General features: G+C 49.0%; 1 protein-coding gene across 1 annotated transcript; it reads left to right on the forward strand.

Annotated features, from left to right (window-relative positions):
- The first annotated feature begins 12,176 nt into the window (after positions 1–12,176).
- LOC109774050 (uncharacterized) lies at positions 12,177–17,910 on the forward strand. The gene is made up of 5 exons (XM_020332768.4): positions 12,177–12,929; positions 13,058–15,390; positions 16,416–16,826; positions 16,923–17,152; positions 17,246–17,910. The coding sequence occupies exons 1-5, from the start codon at positions 12,733–12,735 to the stop codon at positions 17,513–17,515; spliced, it is 3,441 nt and encodes a 1,146-aa protein (XP_020188357.1). The 5' UTR covers positions 12,177–12,732; the 3' UTR covers positions 17,516–17,910.
- Positions 17,911–18,181: the final 271 nt, after the last annotated feature.

The following is an 18,181-nucleotide window of genomic DNA, read 5'->3' on the forward strand; positions in this document are numbered from 1 at the left end:
GGCCCTCCATTAACTTGAAGTAGAGGACGAGCCCCACCGTCAGTCTATGGATGCGAGCAAACATCTTCCATCCACGATGGAGATACATCACATGCGGAGCGGGGAAGTCAACGCCGACCCGCGTACCGCCGGTCCCACAGACCGTCATGTGCAATCTGAGGGTCTGGAGCGAATCGACCTCCATCTCCTCAGCAAAAGGGGTGGGGAGACGGAGGCGATGACGTGGTGGCCGGCGCAGCCTGATGAAGAACTCGCGGGGCCGGTCCCCAACATGACCCTCCATCGTAGGAGGCACCACTGGCGGAAGCACGGCCGCCGCACCGCCTCGTCCTCCTCTCCCCCGACCACCGCGGCGACCTCGGCCACGCCCCTCCCCCTTCCTCTCGTGGCTGGCTCCGCCGCCACGGTTTTGGGGGAGGGAGGGACGCGCTGGCGAGCAGCAACCCTCGCCGCCACCGTCGAAGAGCCCGCGCCTCCTCTCGCCATGACAGGTGGAAGGAACAAGCGGAGAGGAAGGAAGATGGATGCTGAAGGAATGTCGGACGACGCCCTCCTCCCCTCCTCCTTATAAAGAGGTGGAGTCGAGGCTCGGCCGCCCCACTCAGCCAATCCAGCTATCGGAGGCGCAGGGAATCCGGACCGACCCGCTCCCCCAGTCAGCGACGGCCCGGTTTCCCGCCTCCGACACTCACCACTCGCATGAATGATGCGTGGCGAACGAGCAGGATCGAAAAGACGGGTGAAAGAACCGTCCCCCGCCCCGTGATCAGTGGGGCACGGACGCCCTGAAGCCCACAACCCGGGTCGTCTCAGTAAATGAGCCGCGCCTCCACGCCTCCCTTTTTTTACGGGGAAGGCGCGAGCCGCCTCTTTATTGCGATGTGACACATGCATGCGGAAGCCGCCCCACGCATGCCGCCCACGTCACGCGCACCCCTCCATGCCGCACCACGCCGCGCGCGAGTCGTGGGAAGCGAAGCACGTGAAAAGTTTTACCGCGCTAAAAACCGTCCCGCCTGCCCACGCACCGTTTTGGGCCTGGCCCAACAACGTGTCACGCTTATGTGTGGCCCAGGCCCGGGGGCTCCTATCGGTGTACAAAAGAAGGGGCACACCTTTGTACCCCTTTACCTGTGCACGGGCAGTCGGAGCCGCGCCCACGGTCACACCAAGCAGAACAGGGGAGGTGAGCCAAGGTAAAACCGAAGCCCAAGGCAACCAGAGCAACGCCAAGGCCAAGACCACAAAGAGCAGAGGGACGAAGAAGGTTCCCCCGGCAAGACCCTTGCCGGGGCAGCTCGCCCCACACCAACAGAGCGAGCCACCCTTGAGCCCACGGTCTCCAACATCACGTTGGGCCAGGGCTCGGGAGGCACATCCATGGTGGCATGCAGATCTTTGTGAAGACAAGGAACACTCAAGATCAGATGAGGATTAGAAGACGATGATCCTCGGCAGGATCCTTGCCGAGGAAGGCCACCAGACCCCCGGCAAGGTCCTTGCCGGGGACGACAGCGCGCCACGGCAAGACCCTTGCCGGGCTACCCGGCAAGGCCCTCACCAAGGATGCCAGCAGGGCCACTACCAGGCACACACCAACCAAGTCTCCACCACCGTTCACATGCAGCTGCCAACCCAACCAGCTGGGCGGGCACCTGCGTGGCAACATGCATCTCCTAGACCAACTCATCAAGCACCTGCGTGGCGGCATGCAGATCTTCGTGGAGGCTCCACCACCGCGCCACCTCAGCCGCCTGCCTGCCTATGTGGCGCTGCATGCGTCGCTAGCCAGGGCGCGTGTCGAAGCAAGGAGGGGCGGCGACGGACGGGACGGGCCTCGCCCCCATCCCCGATAAAGCAGGGGACACCTAAGCTACGCATTAAATGCGTCTTGTCCTGTAATACGAGCGATAAGCTCATAACACTGTGCGCCTTTCCACCTCTTGTGTGCCACTGTGGCAGCCCCTTTTGACTATGAAAGGAGGCCCATGGCATACTGGAGAAGGATTCGGCTCTTTGGAACCACACACTCACCACAGCTAGTTCGAGAGCTCAAGAACTCTCTGAAATACACCCACCAAAGCAGGACTAGGGTTTTACGCATCCTCGCGGCCCGAACCTGGGTAAACGATCCTCGTGCTGGTTACTAATCCTACCCTTCTCGCAACCCCGCGCCCCGGCAACCGTAGTAGGGATTCTTGTGATCCCATAGGTGTCGTTCCACACCGACATTTTGCGAATTCATAAAATCCTTAACACTAGTCTCAAATTTAGAGGGCATCTTATTAAAATTTCCATAAGAATTGTTGTAGGAATTACCATAATTATTAGAGGAATTACTAGGGAACGGCCTAGGATTAAAGTTTCCTCTATACGCGTTGTTACCAAAATTATTCCTACCAACAAAATTCACATCCATAGATTCATTATTTTTCTCAATCAAAGTAGACAAAGGCATATCATTAGGATCAGAAGAAACACTTTTAGTAGCAAATAATTTCATAAGTTCACCCATCTTTCCACTCAAAACATTAATTTCTTCTATCGCATGCACTTTTTTATTAGTAGATCTTTCGGTGTGCCATTGAGAATAATTAACCATAATATTATCTAGGAGTTTAGTAGCTTCTCCTAAAGTGATTTCCATAAAAGTGCCTCCCGCGGCCGAATCTAAAAGATTTCTAGAAGCAAGATTCAATCCGGCATAATTTTTTTGTATAATCATCCAAAGATTCAAACCATGTGTAGGGCAATTACGTATCATTAATTTCATCCTCTCCCAAGCTTGTGCGACATGTTCATGATCAAGTTGCTTAAAATCCATGATATCGTTTCTAAGAGAGATGATTTTAGCGGGAGGAAAATACTTGGAGATAAAATCATCTTTGCACTTATTCCATGAATCAATACTATTCTTAGCCAAAGACGAAAACCAAGCTTTAGCACGATCTCTAAGCGAAAAAGGAAATAGCTTCAATTTAACAATATCGTTGTCCACATCTTTCTTCTTTTGCATATCACACAAATCAACGAAGCTATTTAGATGGGTAGCAGCATCTTCACTAGGAAGGCCGGCGAATTGATCTTTCATGACAGGATTCAACAAAGCAGCATTAATTTCACAAGATTCAGCATTGGTAAGAGGAGCAATCGGAGTGCTAAGAAAATCATTATTGTTGGTATGGGTAAAGTCACACAATTTAGTATTATCTTGAGCCATCGTGACAAGCAAGCAATCCAACACACGAGCAAACAAGAAGCAAGCGAAAAAGAGGCGAACGGAAAAGAGAGGGCGAATAAAATGGCAAGGGTGAAGTGGGGGAGAGGAAAACGAGAGGCAAATGGCAAATAATGTAATGCGAGGGATAAGAGTTTGTGATGGGTACTTGGTATGTCTTGACTTGTGCGTAGACTCCCCGGCAACGGCGCCAGAAATGGCTCGTTGTCAGGAGTTCAAATCTTGACTTGACTTGGCGCAAATCTCCCCGGCAACGGCGCCAGAAATCCTTCTTGCTACCTCTTGAGCACTGCGTTGGTTTTCCCTTGAAGAGGAAAGGGTGATGCAGTAAAGTAGCGTAAGTATTTCCCTCAGTTTTTGAGAACCAAGGTATCAATCCAGTAGGAGGCCACGCGCGAGTCCCACGCACCTACACAAACAAATAAGAACCTCGCAACCAACGTGATAAAGGGGTTGTCAATCCCTTCACGGTCACTTACGAGAGTGAGATCTAATAGATATGATAAGATAATATTTTTGGTATTTTTATGATAAAGAGTAAAAGTAAAGATTGCAAAAATAAACGGTGCCAGAAATAACTAAGTGTTGGAAGATTAATATGATGGAAAATAGACCCGGGGGGCATAGGTTTCACTAGTGGCTTCTCTCAAGATAGCATAAGTATTACGGTGGGTAAACGAATTACTGTCGAGCAATTGATAGAATTGAGCATAGTTATGAGAATATCTAGGTATGATCATGTATATAGGCATCACGTCCGTGACAAGTAGACCGAAACGATTCTGCATCTACTACTATTACTCCACACATCGACTGCTATCCAGCATGCATCTAGAGTATTAAGTTCATAAGAACAGAGTAATGCTTTAAGTAAGATGACATGATGTAGAGGGATAAATTCATGCAATATGATATAAACCCCATCTTTTTATCCTCGATGGCAACAATACAATACGTGTCGTTTCCCTTTCTGTCACTGGGATCGAGCACCGCAAGATTGAACCCAAAGCTAAGCACTTCTCCTATTGCAAGAAAGATCAATCTAGTAGGCCAAACCAAACTGATAATTCGAAGAGACTTGCAAAGATAACCAATCATACATAAAAGAATTCAGGGGAGATTCAAATATTGTTCATAGATAATCTTGATCATAAACCCACAATTCATCGGATCTTGACAAACACACCGCAAAATAAGATTACATCGAATAGATCTCCAAGAAGATCGAGGAGAACTTTGTATTGTGATCCAAAGAGAGAGAAGAAGCCATCTAGCTAATAACTATGGACCCGAAGGTCTGAGGTAAACTACTCACACATCATCGGAGAGGCTATGGTGTTGATGTAGAAGCCCTCCGTGATCAATGCCCCCTCCGGCGGAGCGCGGGAAAAGGCCCCAAGATGGGATCTCACGGGTACAGAAGGTTGCGGTGGTGGAAATAGGGTTTTGGCTCCATATATGATGTTTCCAGGGTACATGGGTATATATAGGAGGAAGAAGTACGTCGGTGGAGCAACGAGGGGCCCACGAGGGTGGAGGGCGCGCCCCCCTGCCTCATGCCTTCCTCGTTGATTACTTTACATAGACTCCAAGTCCTCTGGATCACGTTTGTTCCGAATATCACGTTCCCGAAGGTTTCATTCCGTTTGGACTCCGTTTGATATCCTTTTCCTTCGAAACACTGAAATAGGCAAAAAAACAACAATTTGGGTTGGGCCTCCGGTTAATAGGTTAGTCCCAAAAATAATATAAAAGTGTATAATAAAGCCCAATAAACATCTAAAACAGAATATAAAATAGCATGGAACAATCAAAAATTATAGATACGTTGGAGACGTATCAGTCGCGCTCGGCCCAGAGCTTCGCATTGCTCTCGTTTAGTTGCCGGATGACATCGGTAGACTGTTCAAACGAGGCTTTCAGGTCATCCTGCAACCTCTCCCACCTGGAGATCTGATCCATCTGCCTAAGGACGAGGGCACGCATGCGCCTGTAAAATTCCTCGCCTGCCCGCAAGGCATTTTCCCAGGCCGCGGCGGCAAGGGAGGACATCTCTGCTGCATTCGCGGAGCAGCGGGACATCTCTTCTGCTTCCGCGGCGCGGCCGGACCAGTCTGCTGCATCAACAGTGCGGCGGGTCCTCCGTGCTGCTACGGCCGTGCGGCGGGACATGTTGGCTGCTTTTGCGGCGAGGCAGGACATCTCTCGTGCTCCCGCTTCCAGGCTCGCCTCTCCCTAGTGGCAATCTCTCGACCCAGAACTCACGCTGGCCATGGCGGACGCAAGGGAACGATGATGAATGACTTGTTTGTTTTTGACTTTTTGTGGATGAGGAGTTGAGGAGGAATGTGCAGCCATCTTGGAGTAGTAGTATTTATAACCGTGTAGTAATACGCTCCTAAGTGGGAAACCGTTTAGGTTTTGATCGGTGTGAACAGATTTGCAATTTGGAATGTGACGGGATGTGGCCTCCCTGTTCTTTTAAAAAAAATGTGATGGGACGCATGCTCAAAATTTACTGACGGTTATAAGTGCGGCACTATTCCCGGAAGGCGTAACGTGGGCATGTACGCCTTCTCGACCGCGTACGTGGCATTTGCACCATAGGGTGCACCGCAATAGGCAGTGTCAGCACACGTCTTGTTCCAACAACCGTGCGCGCTCGTTATTACCATCGCGCACGCTTCTTTTAATTAGAATGGGTGTGCCCGTCTAGCGCACACACGTTGATCTATCTAACTGTTTCAGTTTGTTGTGGCTAATCGCAAACAGTTCATCCAAGTGAAGTGTATGCCATCAATCGCAGACACTTTGATCTGGCTTACCCGTTTCTGTTTTGTTGCCTAATCGCAAACAGTTAATCCTTCTGAAGCGTATGCCCTCAATGACACACACCTTGATCTGGCTGACCATTTCTTTTGTGTTGCCTAATCACAAACAGTTCATCCGAGTGAACCGTATGCTCTATATCGCACACGCCTTCATCAGGCTGCCCATTTCTTTTGTTCCGCCTCATCGCAAACAGTTCATTGGACTGAACCGTATGCCCTGGATCGCACACGCAACTAAAATCTGAACCATGTTTGATGCATCCTCCATCGCAAACGTTTTCACCTTTTTTGACAGTTTTCATACACCACCGTTTGAGATTATTGCATCGCACACAGTTTCTCGAAGGGTCTTTGATCATAGTGTCGCGTTAGCAGCATCCTGCAGTAGTGTATGGGCCTTATGTGCCAAGAGGGGAAACACACCAGCCACAAAGGGGCTGGTGCACCCCCCCCCCCATATGGGCTAGCCAAATTGGAGAAGGAAAGGGGAATGAGGAAAGGAAAAAGGGAATAGGATTCCTCCTTCCCCCTCTTCCCTTCTTACTCCGAATAGGAATAGGAAAGGGGGAGGCCGAATTGGGAGGCGCCCATGTAGGATTCCTCCTACTTGGGGCGCCCCCTTGGCTGCCTCTACTCGCCTCCAACCTATATATATGAGGGGGCACCGCTAGAACGCATACCAACAATTGTTAGTCGTGTGCGGCGCCCCCCTCCACAGTTTACGCCTCCGGTCATATTCTCGTAGTGCTAGGCGAAGCCCTGCGCGGATCACTTCACCATCACCGTCACCACATCGTCGTGCTGATGGAACTCTCCCTCGACACCTTGCTGGATCAAGAGTTCGAGGGACGTCATTGAGCTGAACGTGTGCAGAACTCGGAGGTGTCGTACGTTTCGGTGCTTGATCGGTCGGAACGAGAAGAAGTTCGACTACATCAACCGCGTTGTCAAACGCTTCCGCTTTTGGTCTACAAGGGTACATGGACACACTCTCCCCCTCTCATTGCTATGCATCTCCTTGATAGATCTTGCGTGAGCGTAGGAAATTTTTGAAATTGCATGCTACGTTTACCAACATGAAATTAGTCCCAAAGTGATAGATATTCAAGAGGGATATAATAAAAACTTTCATGAAGATCATTGGATATTAAAAACTTGATTCTTTGCAATAGTTTTGAGATATGATGATAATAATATATGAGTCATGTTGGTGAGTAATTATGCTTTAGTAAGAATATTGGTGTTAAGGTTTGTGATTCCGTATGCAAGCACGAAAGCCAATAGTTATGCAATGAAATTACATCCTACTTGTGGTGCATTATTCGGTGTTAGTTATGTTTAATGCTTTTTTATGATCGTTTTTGTTTCTTGGTTGGTCGCTTCTCAATCTATTTGCTAGCCTCCATTTGTACTAAGTGGGAATACTACTTGCGTATCCAAATCCTTAAACCCAAGTTGTGCCAAATGAGTCCACCATACCTACCTATATGCGGTATTTTCGTGCCGTTCCAAGTAAATTTGTATGTGCCAACTCTAATTTTCAAATAAATTTTCTTTTTGTGTGCCCGTACCGCTCATGAAGCGGCAAAGGGTGGCCAAATTTTTCCATGCTAGATATTTTATTCTCAAGATGAGTGTTTATTCACTTGTCATTGCACGAGGGTGTGGCAAGGTAATAGGGATGCCCAGTCTCGAAATGAAAAAAAATTATTTATGTTTTCCAATAATAAATTCCTTGGAAAGTGTTGGTATGGACGGCACCCGTGGATCCGACTAGCCATGGATTGTGAAAGAATGGTGGAAAAAAGAACAAACTTTATTTTCTGTTTGGGAACCGCCTATGATTTTTCTAGCATGGAAAGTATTGGGAATTCTCGGTCGTTTTTGTTGAAGGGAAAAGCATGCCACACAAAATAATTTTATCTCTTAATTTAAGCTTTCAGCTCTAGCACCTCTACAAATCTCTTCTTCCCTCTACGAAGGGCCTATCTATTTACTTTATGCAATTTTTATTTTTATTGAGTCTCCATCATCTCTTATAAAGCACCAACTAGGGAACACTATATCATACTTGTGCATTGGGAATAGTTAATATTTGAGTGTGTTTCATGAATGGATCAATGATTGAGCATAATGGGCTAGGGATAGCTTTCTTTAGTGTTGATATTTTGAAAGACATGATTGCTTGTTGATATGCTTGAGTGTTGATGTCTTCATGTCAAATATAGACTATTGCTTTGAATCATCTAAAAGTCCAAATGTCCATGCTACAAAAGAAAGATTATTTGATGAACATTTTAGGCAGCATTCCACATCAAAATTATGTTTTTATCATTTACCTACTCGAGGACGAGCAGGAATTAAGCTTGGGGATGCTGATACGTCTCCAACGTATCTATAATTTTTATTGTTCCATGTTGTTATATTATCAATCTTGGATGTTTTATATGCATTTTATAACAACTTTATATCATTTTTTGGGACTAACCTATTGACATAGTGCCCAGTGCCAGTTGTTGTTTTTTGCTTGTTTTTTACTTCGCGGAATATCAGTACCAAACAAAGTTCAATGCCACGAAACCTTTTGGAGTTTTTTTTCTGGACAGAAGACACCTTGGGAGCCAAGGAAGTGCACGAGGGGATGCCCGTGGGGCCCAAAAGGCACCAGGGCGCGCTAGAGGCCCCTCGCACACACTGGTGGGTAGTGAGGCCCACAGGAGTCCTCTCCACCGACTATCAGCTCTATAAATACTCTAAAATCCCAAAAACCCTAGGGGAGTCGAGAGATCGGAGTTTCCACTACCGCAAGTTCCAGAACCACGAGATCCAATCTAGAGGCCTTTTCCGGCACCTTGTCGGAGGGGTCAACGATCACCGAGGGGTTCTTCATCATCACCCCGCCCCTCCGATGATGCGTGAGTAGTTTACCACAGACCTACGGGTCTGTAGGCAGTAACTAGATGGCTTCTTCTCTCTTTTTGATCTTCAATACAATGTTCTTCTCGATGTTCTTGGAGAACTATTTGATGTAACCCTTTTTGCGGTGTATTTGTTTGGATCCAATGAATTGCAAGTTTATGATTAGATCTATCTATGAATATTATTTGAGTCTTTGTTGAACTCTCTTATGCATGATTGTTATAGCCTCGTATTTCTTCTTCGAAAGTTTGGTTTGGTTTGGCCAACTAGATTGATTTTTCTTGCCATGGGAAGAGGTGCTTTGTGATGGGTTCGATCTTGCGGTGCGCAATCTCAGTGACAGAAAGAGACATGACACACATGTATCGTTGCCATTAAGGATAAAACGATGGGGTCTATTTCTACATGAATAGATCTTGTCTACATCATGTCATCGTTCTTATTGCATTACTCCGTTTTTTCATGAACTTAATACAGTAGATGCATGCTGGATAGCGGTCGATGTGTGGAGTAATAGTAGTAGATGCAGGCAGGAGTCGGTCTACTAATCTTGGACGTGATCCCTATATACATGATCATTGCCTTGGATATCGTCATAATTATTTGCTCTTCTATCAATTGCCCAACAATAATTTGTTTACCCACCATATGCTATTTTTTCGAGAGAAACCTCTAGTGAAATCTACGGCCCTCGGGTCTATTTCCTATCATATTATTTTCAGATCTATTACTCCAAAAATCCACCTTGCTGCACTTTTTATTTATTTTATTTTATTTTGTGTTTTTGCTAGATCTATTTATCCAATCTCATACAATTTAATCTCTCTCAATACCGAGGAGGGATCGACAACCCCTCTTACGCGTTGGGTTGCAAGTTTTTGTTATTTTGTGTGAAGGTACTGCTTACATAGTTTGGGTGGATCCTCCTACTGGATTGATACTTTGGTTTCATAACTGAAGGAAATACTTACCGTTGCTGTGCTGCATCATCCTCTCCTTTTTAGGGAAATACCAATGCAGATACAAGCAATCAAGGCTCTCAGCGACAACATCCTGTAGGCGGAGGTGCTTAGGCGGGCTCCACTGTCGGGCAGAGGCAGGGGTGGCAGAGCTCCGTGGTGGTGCGGTGTAGGGCAACTCTGGTGGCAATGCACAAGAGGGCGAAGGCGCACGGTGGGTGGGACGACCTCGCCGGCAGTGGTTGAAAACAAACCATCGTGTACAAGGTTAGCCACAAAGCTAGCCGTGTGATGGAACGTTGCGGCCAACCTTTGTAACAGGCACCCTGTTGCGCTCCTTGCTTTGCAACAGGGGTCAAGTTGCAAAGGTTGAAGATGGTTGTGGGTCGCCTGATAAAAAAGATCCAACTACCACGTAGGTAGTCGATGCATGCCGCTTCATCCATCGGGTGGACGGTAGCGTTTTAGTTATTATCTTGTAGGCATTGGTCATTTTTCATTGGGGACAATAAGGAGTGTGCTTCCAATTGCTTTTGTTTGCCAGAAAAACGCAGGTTGCAAAATTTTGAACCACAGGTGAGTATATGCCACAAACTTATGTAAACTGAATACATTCAAAATAAAAAGGAGATAAAGATCATCTTTTTCTTTTTTTGCAGGAAGTGATAAAGCTCATCTAATAAACTCAACACAAATGAAGTTTTGTTTGGAACTGTCATGGAAGTGAACTCTAGATAGTTCACGTGTGTGACTGGTTGGACCTCCTCCTGCCCTCTCTATTGGTTCGGTGTGTTCGATCGCCGGTCGTTGGTGTTGCTGCCCTGTTAGCATTTGTGGGAATGTAAATGATACAGATAATTTCCACTCCGAATCCGTATCCACATCCGTTTTTAAGGATATGGTTTGCACTTGCACGAATCCGCCAGATATGAATGCGGTTACGGATTTCGATCTACCGGATATCCGGCGGATATGGTATGGGTAATATATGGCGGATGTGAAATATCCGAGGTTATCAATTTTTTTAGGAAGATCCGAGGTTATGAAATAGGATTATGCGATAATTTATCCCTTGACAAGCCGAAATACCACAAATGGAATCACCACATATAAATTATTACCTATTGGTGTGGGCAAATTTTAGCATGGTCTTCTTACCCCCCCCCCCCCACCCACATGAGAGGTAAGAGTACATAATATATCTGAATCATTGATTAAGCATCTGATTAACTCTTATCTTCTTACCTCTCATGTTAGATTAGGGGGTAAAAGGAAGCATGTCAAAATTATTAGTGTGTGTGTTATTGACTCCAAAGGACTTGGCCACTCTCTAGTGTTTTGTGGTTGGATAAAAAATAATTGTGTTCATATTATCTGCATACTAGTACTAGAAATAAATCATGTGTCATTGCAGGTATAAACCCGATATATTTTATCCCTTTTCGATCCAAGTCCGTTGCGTTTTCGCTCCAAATCCGTAACCAGATAAAATCCATATTCCAATCAGCATTCTGTCATTATCCGCTCGGCTCCAAATCCGACAACAAAAAATATGATAAAGGATGTAGGAAAGCATTATCTGGTGGTACTCCCTCCATTTTTATTTACTTCGCATATTAGTTTTGGTCAAAGCCAAGCTTTGTGAATTTTGACAAAGCTTATTGACAAATCAATACCATTAGATTCATTATTGAATGTACTTTCACATCATATAGATTTGTTATGGTAAATATTTATATATTCTTTTCTATAGACTTGGTCAAATTTTACAAAATTTGTCTTCAGTCAACTCTAATATGCGAAGTAAAAAACGGAAACGAAGATAAATCAACACCGGAACGATGGAATCAATGGCTGCCATATGTTGGCACGCGGCTTTGGAACCCCGGCATTAAGACGAGCTAAAAAAAGGAGATCAGGTATCTTGTCTAATAATCAATCAATGGCTGCCGAATCTGCAACAAGGCACGCGCCTCGCCCGTCCCGTGAAACATCTGGTGCCCGGTCCGTTTCCTCTCCCCGTCCCCGCGCGAAGGCATCCGTGTCGCGGAAGGAAGGAAAACACATCAGGAGCGGAAAGGATCCCGCGAAATAACAGCACGAATGGAAAGGATCTTGAAAATAAAGTGCAGGTGAAGGGCGCAAGGGCGACACGCGGCGCTTCCGTTGCTGTTCCGGCCGAGTCAGCCTCCACATTAACCTAACCCCTACCTGGCGACGGCCGGTCGCACGCGAGGCGGACGCCCCACCCGCCACAAAACCCAAACCCCGCCGCCGTCCGCCGGTAAAAACAGCCTCCTCGCCGTCCGATCAGGCCCGGTGCGCGGGCTTCACGTCGCGCTTTCTCTTCGTTTGGTGCGAGCGCGACGCGACGCGGCCCGACCGGACCCGTTCGTTCGTGCGTGCGTACCTGTAGCGGCCTGGCTGGGTGGCCGGGTCTTCCCTGGGAAGGCAGCGTCGCGGTCGCGGTCGCGGTCGAATCGCAGCTGCCGCGTCCGTATCGCTGGGGGCGGGGGCTCTCTTTCCGTTCCGTCTTTCCCCGTGCCTCGCCTCCCCACTGCTCGATCGCTACATAGCATAGCATACCATACATAGGCCGCTGCCGCGTTGTTTTCCTCGCCCCCCCTCCCCTCCCCGCCCCGCCCCGCCCGCTCGCCGCGACGTCCACGGCGTACAGAGCACGGCAGGATCGGCAGTAGTTGCAGACTGGTAGGCGCGGCAGACGAGGTGGCTATGTTGGCTTGGAAGGCGGGTTAGTAAGGTTGCAGCAGCGTCGTCGTCGGCCATGGATGTCGTCGGGGAAGGGGCCAGCGCCGCGGCGGCGGCGGCTGGTGGCGGCGGTGGCTCGGGCGGGTTCATCCACTCCGTCGTGGGGCTCTCCTCCGCCTCCACGCCCCTCCTCTTCTGGCTCCTCACCGTCGCGCTCGTCGCCGCCATCCATGTCGCCTCCGCCTACATGTCGTCTCCCTCCTCCTCCCCAAGGTAAGACTGAATTCCATCTCCCGTGGGTTCGGGGTTTCTGAACTGAATTCCCGATCGCTCGCCGCTGTTTTAGCTCGTCGTTGGCGGCGCGACTGATTGGCGGGTTTCCTGGTTTTCGTTGTCGTTAGGGGCGAGGATAGGGAGACGGAGAAGAGGCCGCGCCGCGGCGGCGGCTTCCCCGGCGACGAGAGGGACGGGGAGCCGGACGCGCAGGACGACAGGGTTCTCCAGATGATGCGCAGCTTCAGCTTCGTGCACGCCAGCGAGGAGGATTTCGTGGAGGGCCTGGCCGCCTACGAAAGCGCTTTCGACGACGCGCCGCCCGAGTCGGTCGCCCCGGCCTCGCCGCCGCCGGCTCCGGCCTCTCCGTCGAGCCTCTGCTTCAGCTTTCAGAATCAGATGCCTGAAATTCCGCGAGTGGCCCCGGTGGTTTCGACAGCAGCACCAGTCCAGAAGGAGGAGGAGGAGCACGAGGAGAAAAAGCAGGTCAAGGAATCGCCGATTCCATTCGCTCCGGTGGCCACGCAAGAGCACGAAGCAGAGGAAGCAGAGGTGCTAGTGGAAGAAGAAGAAGACGATGGGCAGAGCGCGGAGGCTGTGGACGCAGAGCCGAAGATCGTTCCGGCCACGCACAACTACCGCTTCCTCACGGAGCGGGACTTCCGTGGGTTCGTCAGGGAGCCGGAGACCATGACGGTGCGCGTCCAGGAGTCCTTCGTGCCGCCACCGGCGCCGCCGGCGCAGCCTGAAGAGCGAAGAGTGGTCGACGCGTCCTCCCGCCGCGGTGGCTCCGTCACGGCGAACGAATTCCGGCCGGCGGACAAGCCTGTCGCGTACGACAGAGTGGCGTCGCTGACGAAGAGGGCGCCGTCCAGGCGGAAGCCGGCGAGCTCCGTGTCCAAAGGCAGCGCGGCGAGCGGGAGGACGAGCTTTGCCTCCGAGTTCTCCGGCTTCGGCGACTCTGACTCAGACTCCAGCGCCAGCGACGACGGGTACTCGGTGAAGGAGCTCGTCGTCGACTCCGACAGCGACTGGTTCCACTCGGAGAAAGACTTCCCGGCGGGGGTGCACGACGCCGCCAGCCTGCGGAGCTACAAGGCCAAGGTGCTCAAGGCCATGGAATCCCTGGAGGAGGCGGACATGCTGCAGCTGTCTTTCCAGGACTCATCGGCAACCACGGTGTCGCCGGGCTCAGTCGCTCAGGCCTCGCCGGACAGCGTCAAGTACCCCGAGGACATGTGGTCACGGACCCATTCGCCGGAAGCCGAGTACAAAGAGGACGACGAGACGGGAACACCCCGAGAAGCCGAAGAGGCCGAGGCGAAGATCGTCGAAGGGGAGGGGAGCAGCATCGACATGAGCGACGACGACGAGCGCTCCTCGAGCAGCAAGAAGAAGATGATCGCGGCACCGGTGTATGACACGGAATTCGCCGGTGAGAACAGCTTGGAGGATTCCGAGAAGGAAATCATAACCATAAACGATCATTCATGCGAAGCCATTTCTGATGCCAAGAGCAGTCCGGAGGTAACCACTGACAGAGAATTGGTTGTTTCGTCTCATCAAGCAGTTGATGATACTGAGAGGAGCCCACAGCCATCAGAGAGGGAACTTGTCGGTACGAGTGGTCATCCACCTGAGCTTGTTTCTCTTGACAGAGAAGAAGCAGCCAGTACGAATGGTCAGTCAGACGCTGATGACAAGAGAAGCCCAGAGCATCCGGAGCAGAAATTTGTTTTGGTAGAAGGTCACTCGCATGAACTTATATCTGATGTTTGGAAAGAAATTGCTGGTACAGAAGAAGAGGAGGAAGGTGAGGTTGCTTATGATTTCATGGGAAGCCCTGACCCTTCCGAGAAAGAATTCGTCAGCAGAAATGCTCATTCAGATGAACTAAGCTCCGATGATCACAAAGCAATTGCCCAAACAAATGATCGGTCATATGCAGCAGTTTCGGACGATCGTACCATCCCAGAGCACTCAGAGCAGGAATTCAGTAGAGATGACCATCAGTATGGAGTAATCCCTCACGGCGAGAAAATTTCAGAGCCAACGGAAGATAAGCATGCTGGTGCAGATGATCATCCAGCCAAAGCCCCTCGACATGTCCACTTTTCGGTTACCGAGAAGGCCAAGTCGCTGGACGAGGAGCAGGATCAGGAAGGCAAGTGGAAGGACTTGACAGAGGAAGAAGAGGACGAATTGGAGTCACTGTGGGAGCACCAAGACCTGATCGAGCAGCTGAAGCTAGAGCTGAAGAAGGTGCGGTCAGCCGGGCTGCCGACGATCCTGGAGGAGTCGGAGTCACCAAAGGCGCCAATGGAGGACCTCAAACCGTGGAGGATCGACGCCAAGTTCCTGCGCGAGGACCCGATGGATGAGCTGAACAAGTTCTTCAAGAGTTACAGGGAGAGGATGAGGAAGTTTGACATTCTGTGCTTTCAGAAGATGTATGCCATAGGTATGGCCTAACTTCACACTACCAGTTTACTCCGAGTTCTCTTTGATTCCACTTTTCCTTTTTATTACCTAAATATAAATATGACTGTATATGTATTCTAAAAGAAAAAATTAGGTTGCACTTGCAAAACCCACCTTTCTCTGAACCGATGGTACTTTATGCTCCATGATCTAGTATTCAATTGGTTCATCATAATCGCAGATATCTACTATTATTCTGTAGATAATGCTTAAATATTTATTTGTTCCTAGACACATACTAATAATAGATTTAACCTATTATTAGGAAAGCACAAATATTTCATCGTCGAGGGGAATATAATGATGAATATTTTGTGCCCAAACTTCCTTCTAATGAGGAAACGCTCAAAGTGAGCTTAAACATGCTTAGAATTTTAAACTGGCACCAAAATGTTCTAACTAAAATTTATTGAAGTTGAGTGCAAAAGGGGTCACTAATTCAATAATAATATTTAGATATGAAACTATTGAATTTGTTTATTCCAATATAGGTCCAAATGTAAACTTTTCTTTTAGAGTATGTGAGAATTCAACTTAATATTTAATACAGAATGCAGGGCAAATAATTGATTGAGATCACTCAACCCGTAATCCGAAAAACCTATCTTCTCTTGAAAGCTATGGTGACTGGTAAAAGCAGGTGAAGTACTACCGGTAAAAGCTATGGTGATCGATTAGGAGAAAACAAACTGATCTCCACATTTAATGACCCAGATTCAGTACTTAGCCTTATTACCCAAAGAGATTGCATGGGAAAGAGAGATGTTCTTCAATTGTTTGTTCAACTCTGGGAAGAATGCAGAACTCGGTAGTCCATTCCTTTATAGCCAGGATACTAGTTAAAGAAAGGACTGCAGAAATGCTATTCACATCGCCTGCAACTTTTGTGTCTATGAAGCATTGCATCTACTAACTTTTTTAAAGCAGTTTAAGGACAGACGAAGCTCTTTCTTGCTTTATACTGGCAACATAATTAACGTGCTGATGTACTGAATGTCACCGCAGATTTTCTCCAGCTCAGAGGGCCCCAACAGTCTGCAAACTCTCTGAAGGCCTTGTCGCCGACAGCGCTATCCATCCTGTCGCACAATTTCCGATCGGCTCGCTGGAGATCACCCGAGGACCCATCGGACCGGCTCCTCAAGGATCTCCGGTGCGACCTGGAGACGGTCTACGTCGGGCAGATGTGCCTGTCGTGGGAGTTCCTCCGGTGGCAGTACGAGCAAGCCTGTGACCTGCCAGAATCCGACCCTTACCACAGCCACCACTACAACCAGGTGGCAGGAGAGTTCCAGCAGTTTCAGGTGATGGTGCAGAGGTTTGTGGAGGACGAGCCTTTCAAGGGCCCTCGGCTGCCAGACTACGTCAAGGAACGATGCCCCTTTCGCAACTTCTTGCAAGTGCCTGTGATAAGAGGTGAGGATTCTGAAATTGTAGTAGCCAAGGGTGCGATATCTGCTACTGAATTTAGCTTGAAAAATGCTGAGGTCTAACGTGAAGTTTGGATTGCAGAGGACAGCCTGAAGGACAGAATGGAGGACCAGCGCAAGGGGAACTACGTGATAACGAGCGAGGAGCTGGAGGTGGTCATGGAGGAGTCGATGCACATTCTGTGGGAGTTCATCAAGGCCGACAAGGAGCCGCAGACGTCGGTGCTGAAGGGCTTGTCGACCGCCCACGTCGAGCTCCAGGACCCCAGGGACGAGGCTCTTGTGAAGGCCATCCACGCCACGTTACAGAAGGTAAAGCTTTACTCTACACAGTACTACACAGCCGGCAAGGAGATGATTTGCTACAGTACCTTACAAGTACTTCCACCTACTGTTGTGATGCAGAAAGAGAAGAGGCTGAAGGATCTGCTGAGGACGGGGAACTGCATCGTGAAGAAGTTCAAGAAGCCCAAGGAGGACAGGTCGGACCAGAACCTCTTCTTCTCGCAGGTGGACATGCGGCTGGTGGCGCGGGTGCTGAGGATGCCGAGGATCACCGGCGACCAGCTGCAGTGGTGCAAGGCGAAGCTGGACAAGATCATGCTGGTAGACAACAGGCGGATCCACAGGGAGGCTTCGTTCTTGCTCTTCCCCTGCTTAGAGTACAAAACATAAATCATCTCTGATTTTTCTTTTGTCCTCACCATGTAATCCACGGCTTGTAGGTATTTTTTTTTCCTTTCAGCCTCTTAGTAATCCGGTTCTCCACAGCTTACACAGGTCGGGTGCCTATGACTGTAACCTGATAAACATGGCATAGGCCACAGAGCCATCCCATGGTATGTAAGTTTACTTATTACTTGCAGCTCCTAGCCGAGCTAGCTAGGAAACAGTACAATTGTAAGAAGCCATCCATCACCATCAGAACGTACTGCTATACTTACTACATCCCCTAGCTAGCTAGCTAGCAAAATACTAGTACTACTACTAGCACAAGTTGTAATGAAGCCATCCTGCATCCATCAGAATGTACAGATTGCCGTTTCTGAAACCAACTGTTCACGGCACAAGGCATGCTTGCTTGCCACTTCGATCAATGGCAGGAAACAGTTGCGTGCTGAAAGAAGCGGCAATAAGGTGTGTGCGGGATTGGCAACCACGAGCATTGATCGCTCTGACCTCCCCTCTGGCCTCCGGGTGAACAGTCCTCGTGCTCTTTTGTTTGCCACATGAGGCATCTAATGGCGGCCTTACTGGTCCTAACAACCCAAGTACCAAACCGGAAGCGATGCAACCAGCATTTCATTACTCAGGAACTGGCCGGCTTTGTGCCCTACGCTT

The sequence above is a fragment of the Aegilops tauschii genome, chromosome 5 (genome assembly GCF_002575655.3).
Source record: "Aegilops tauschii subsp. strangulata cultivar AL8/78 chromosome 5, Aet v6.0, whole genome shotgun sequence".
NCBI lineage: Eukaryota > Viridiplantae > Streptophyta > Magnoliopsida > Poales > Poaceae > Aegilops > Aegilops tauschii.

Coding starts and splice junctions, on each gene's coding strand:
- LOC109774050 (XM_020332768.4), top strand. CDS start 12,733: ATGGATGTCGTCGGGGAAGGGGCCAGCGCCGCGGCGGCGGCGGCTGGT. Junction 16,827..16,922: donor GCAAGTGCCTGTGATAAGAG/GTGAGGATTCTG, acceptor TTTGGATTGCAG/AGGACAGCCTGAAGGACAGA. Junction 17,153..17,245: donor TCCACGCCACGTTACAGAAG/GTAAAGCTTTAC, acceptor GTTGTGATGCAG/AAAGAGAAGAGGCTGAAGGA.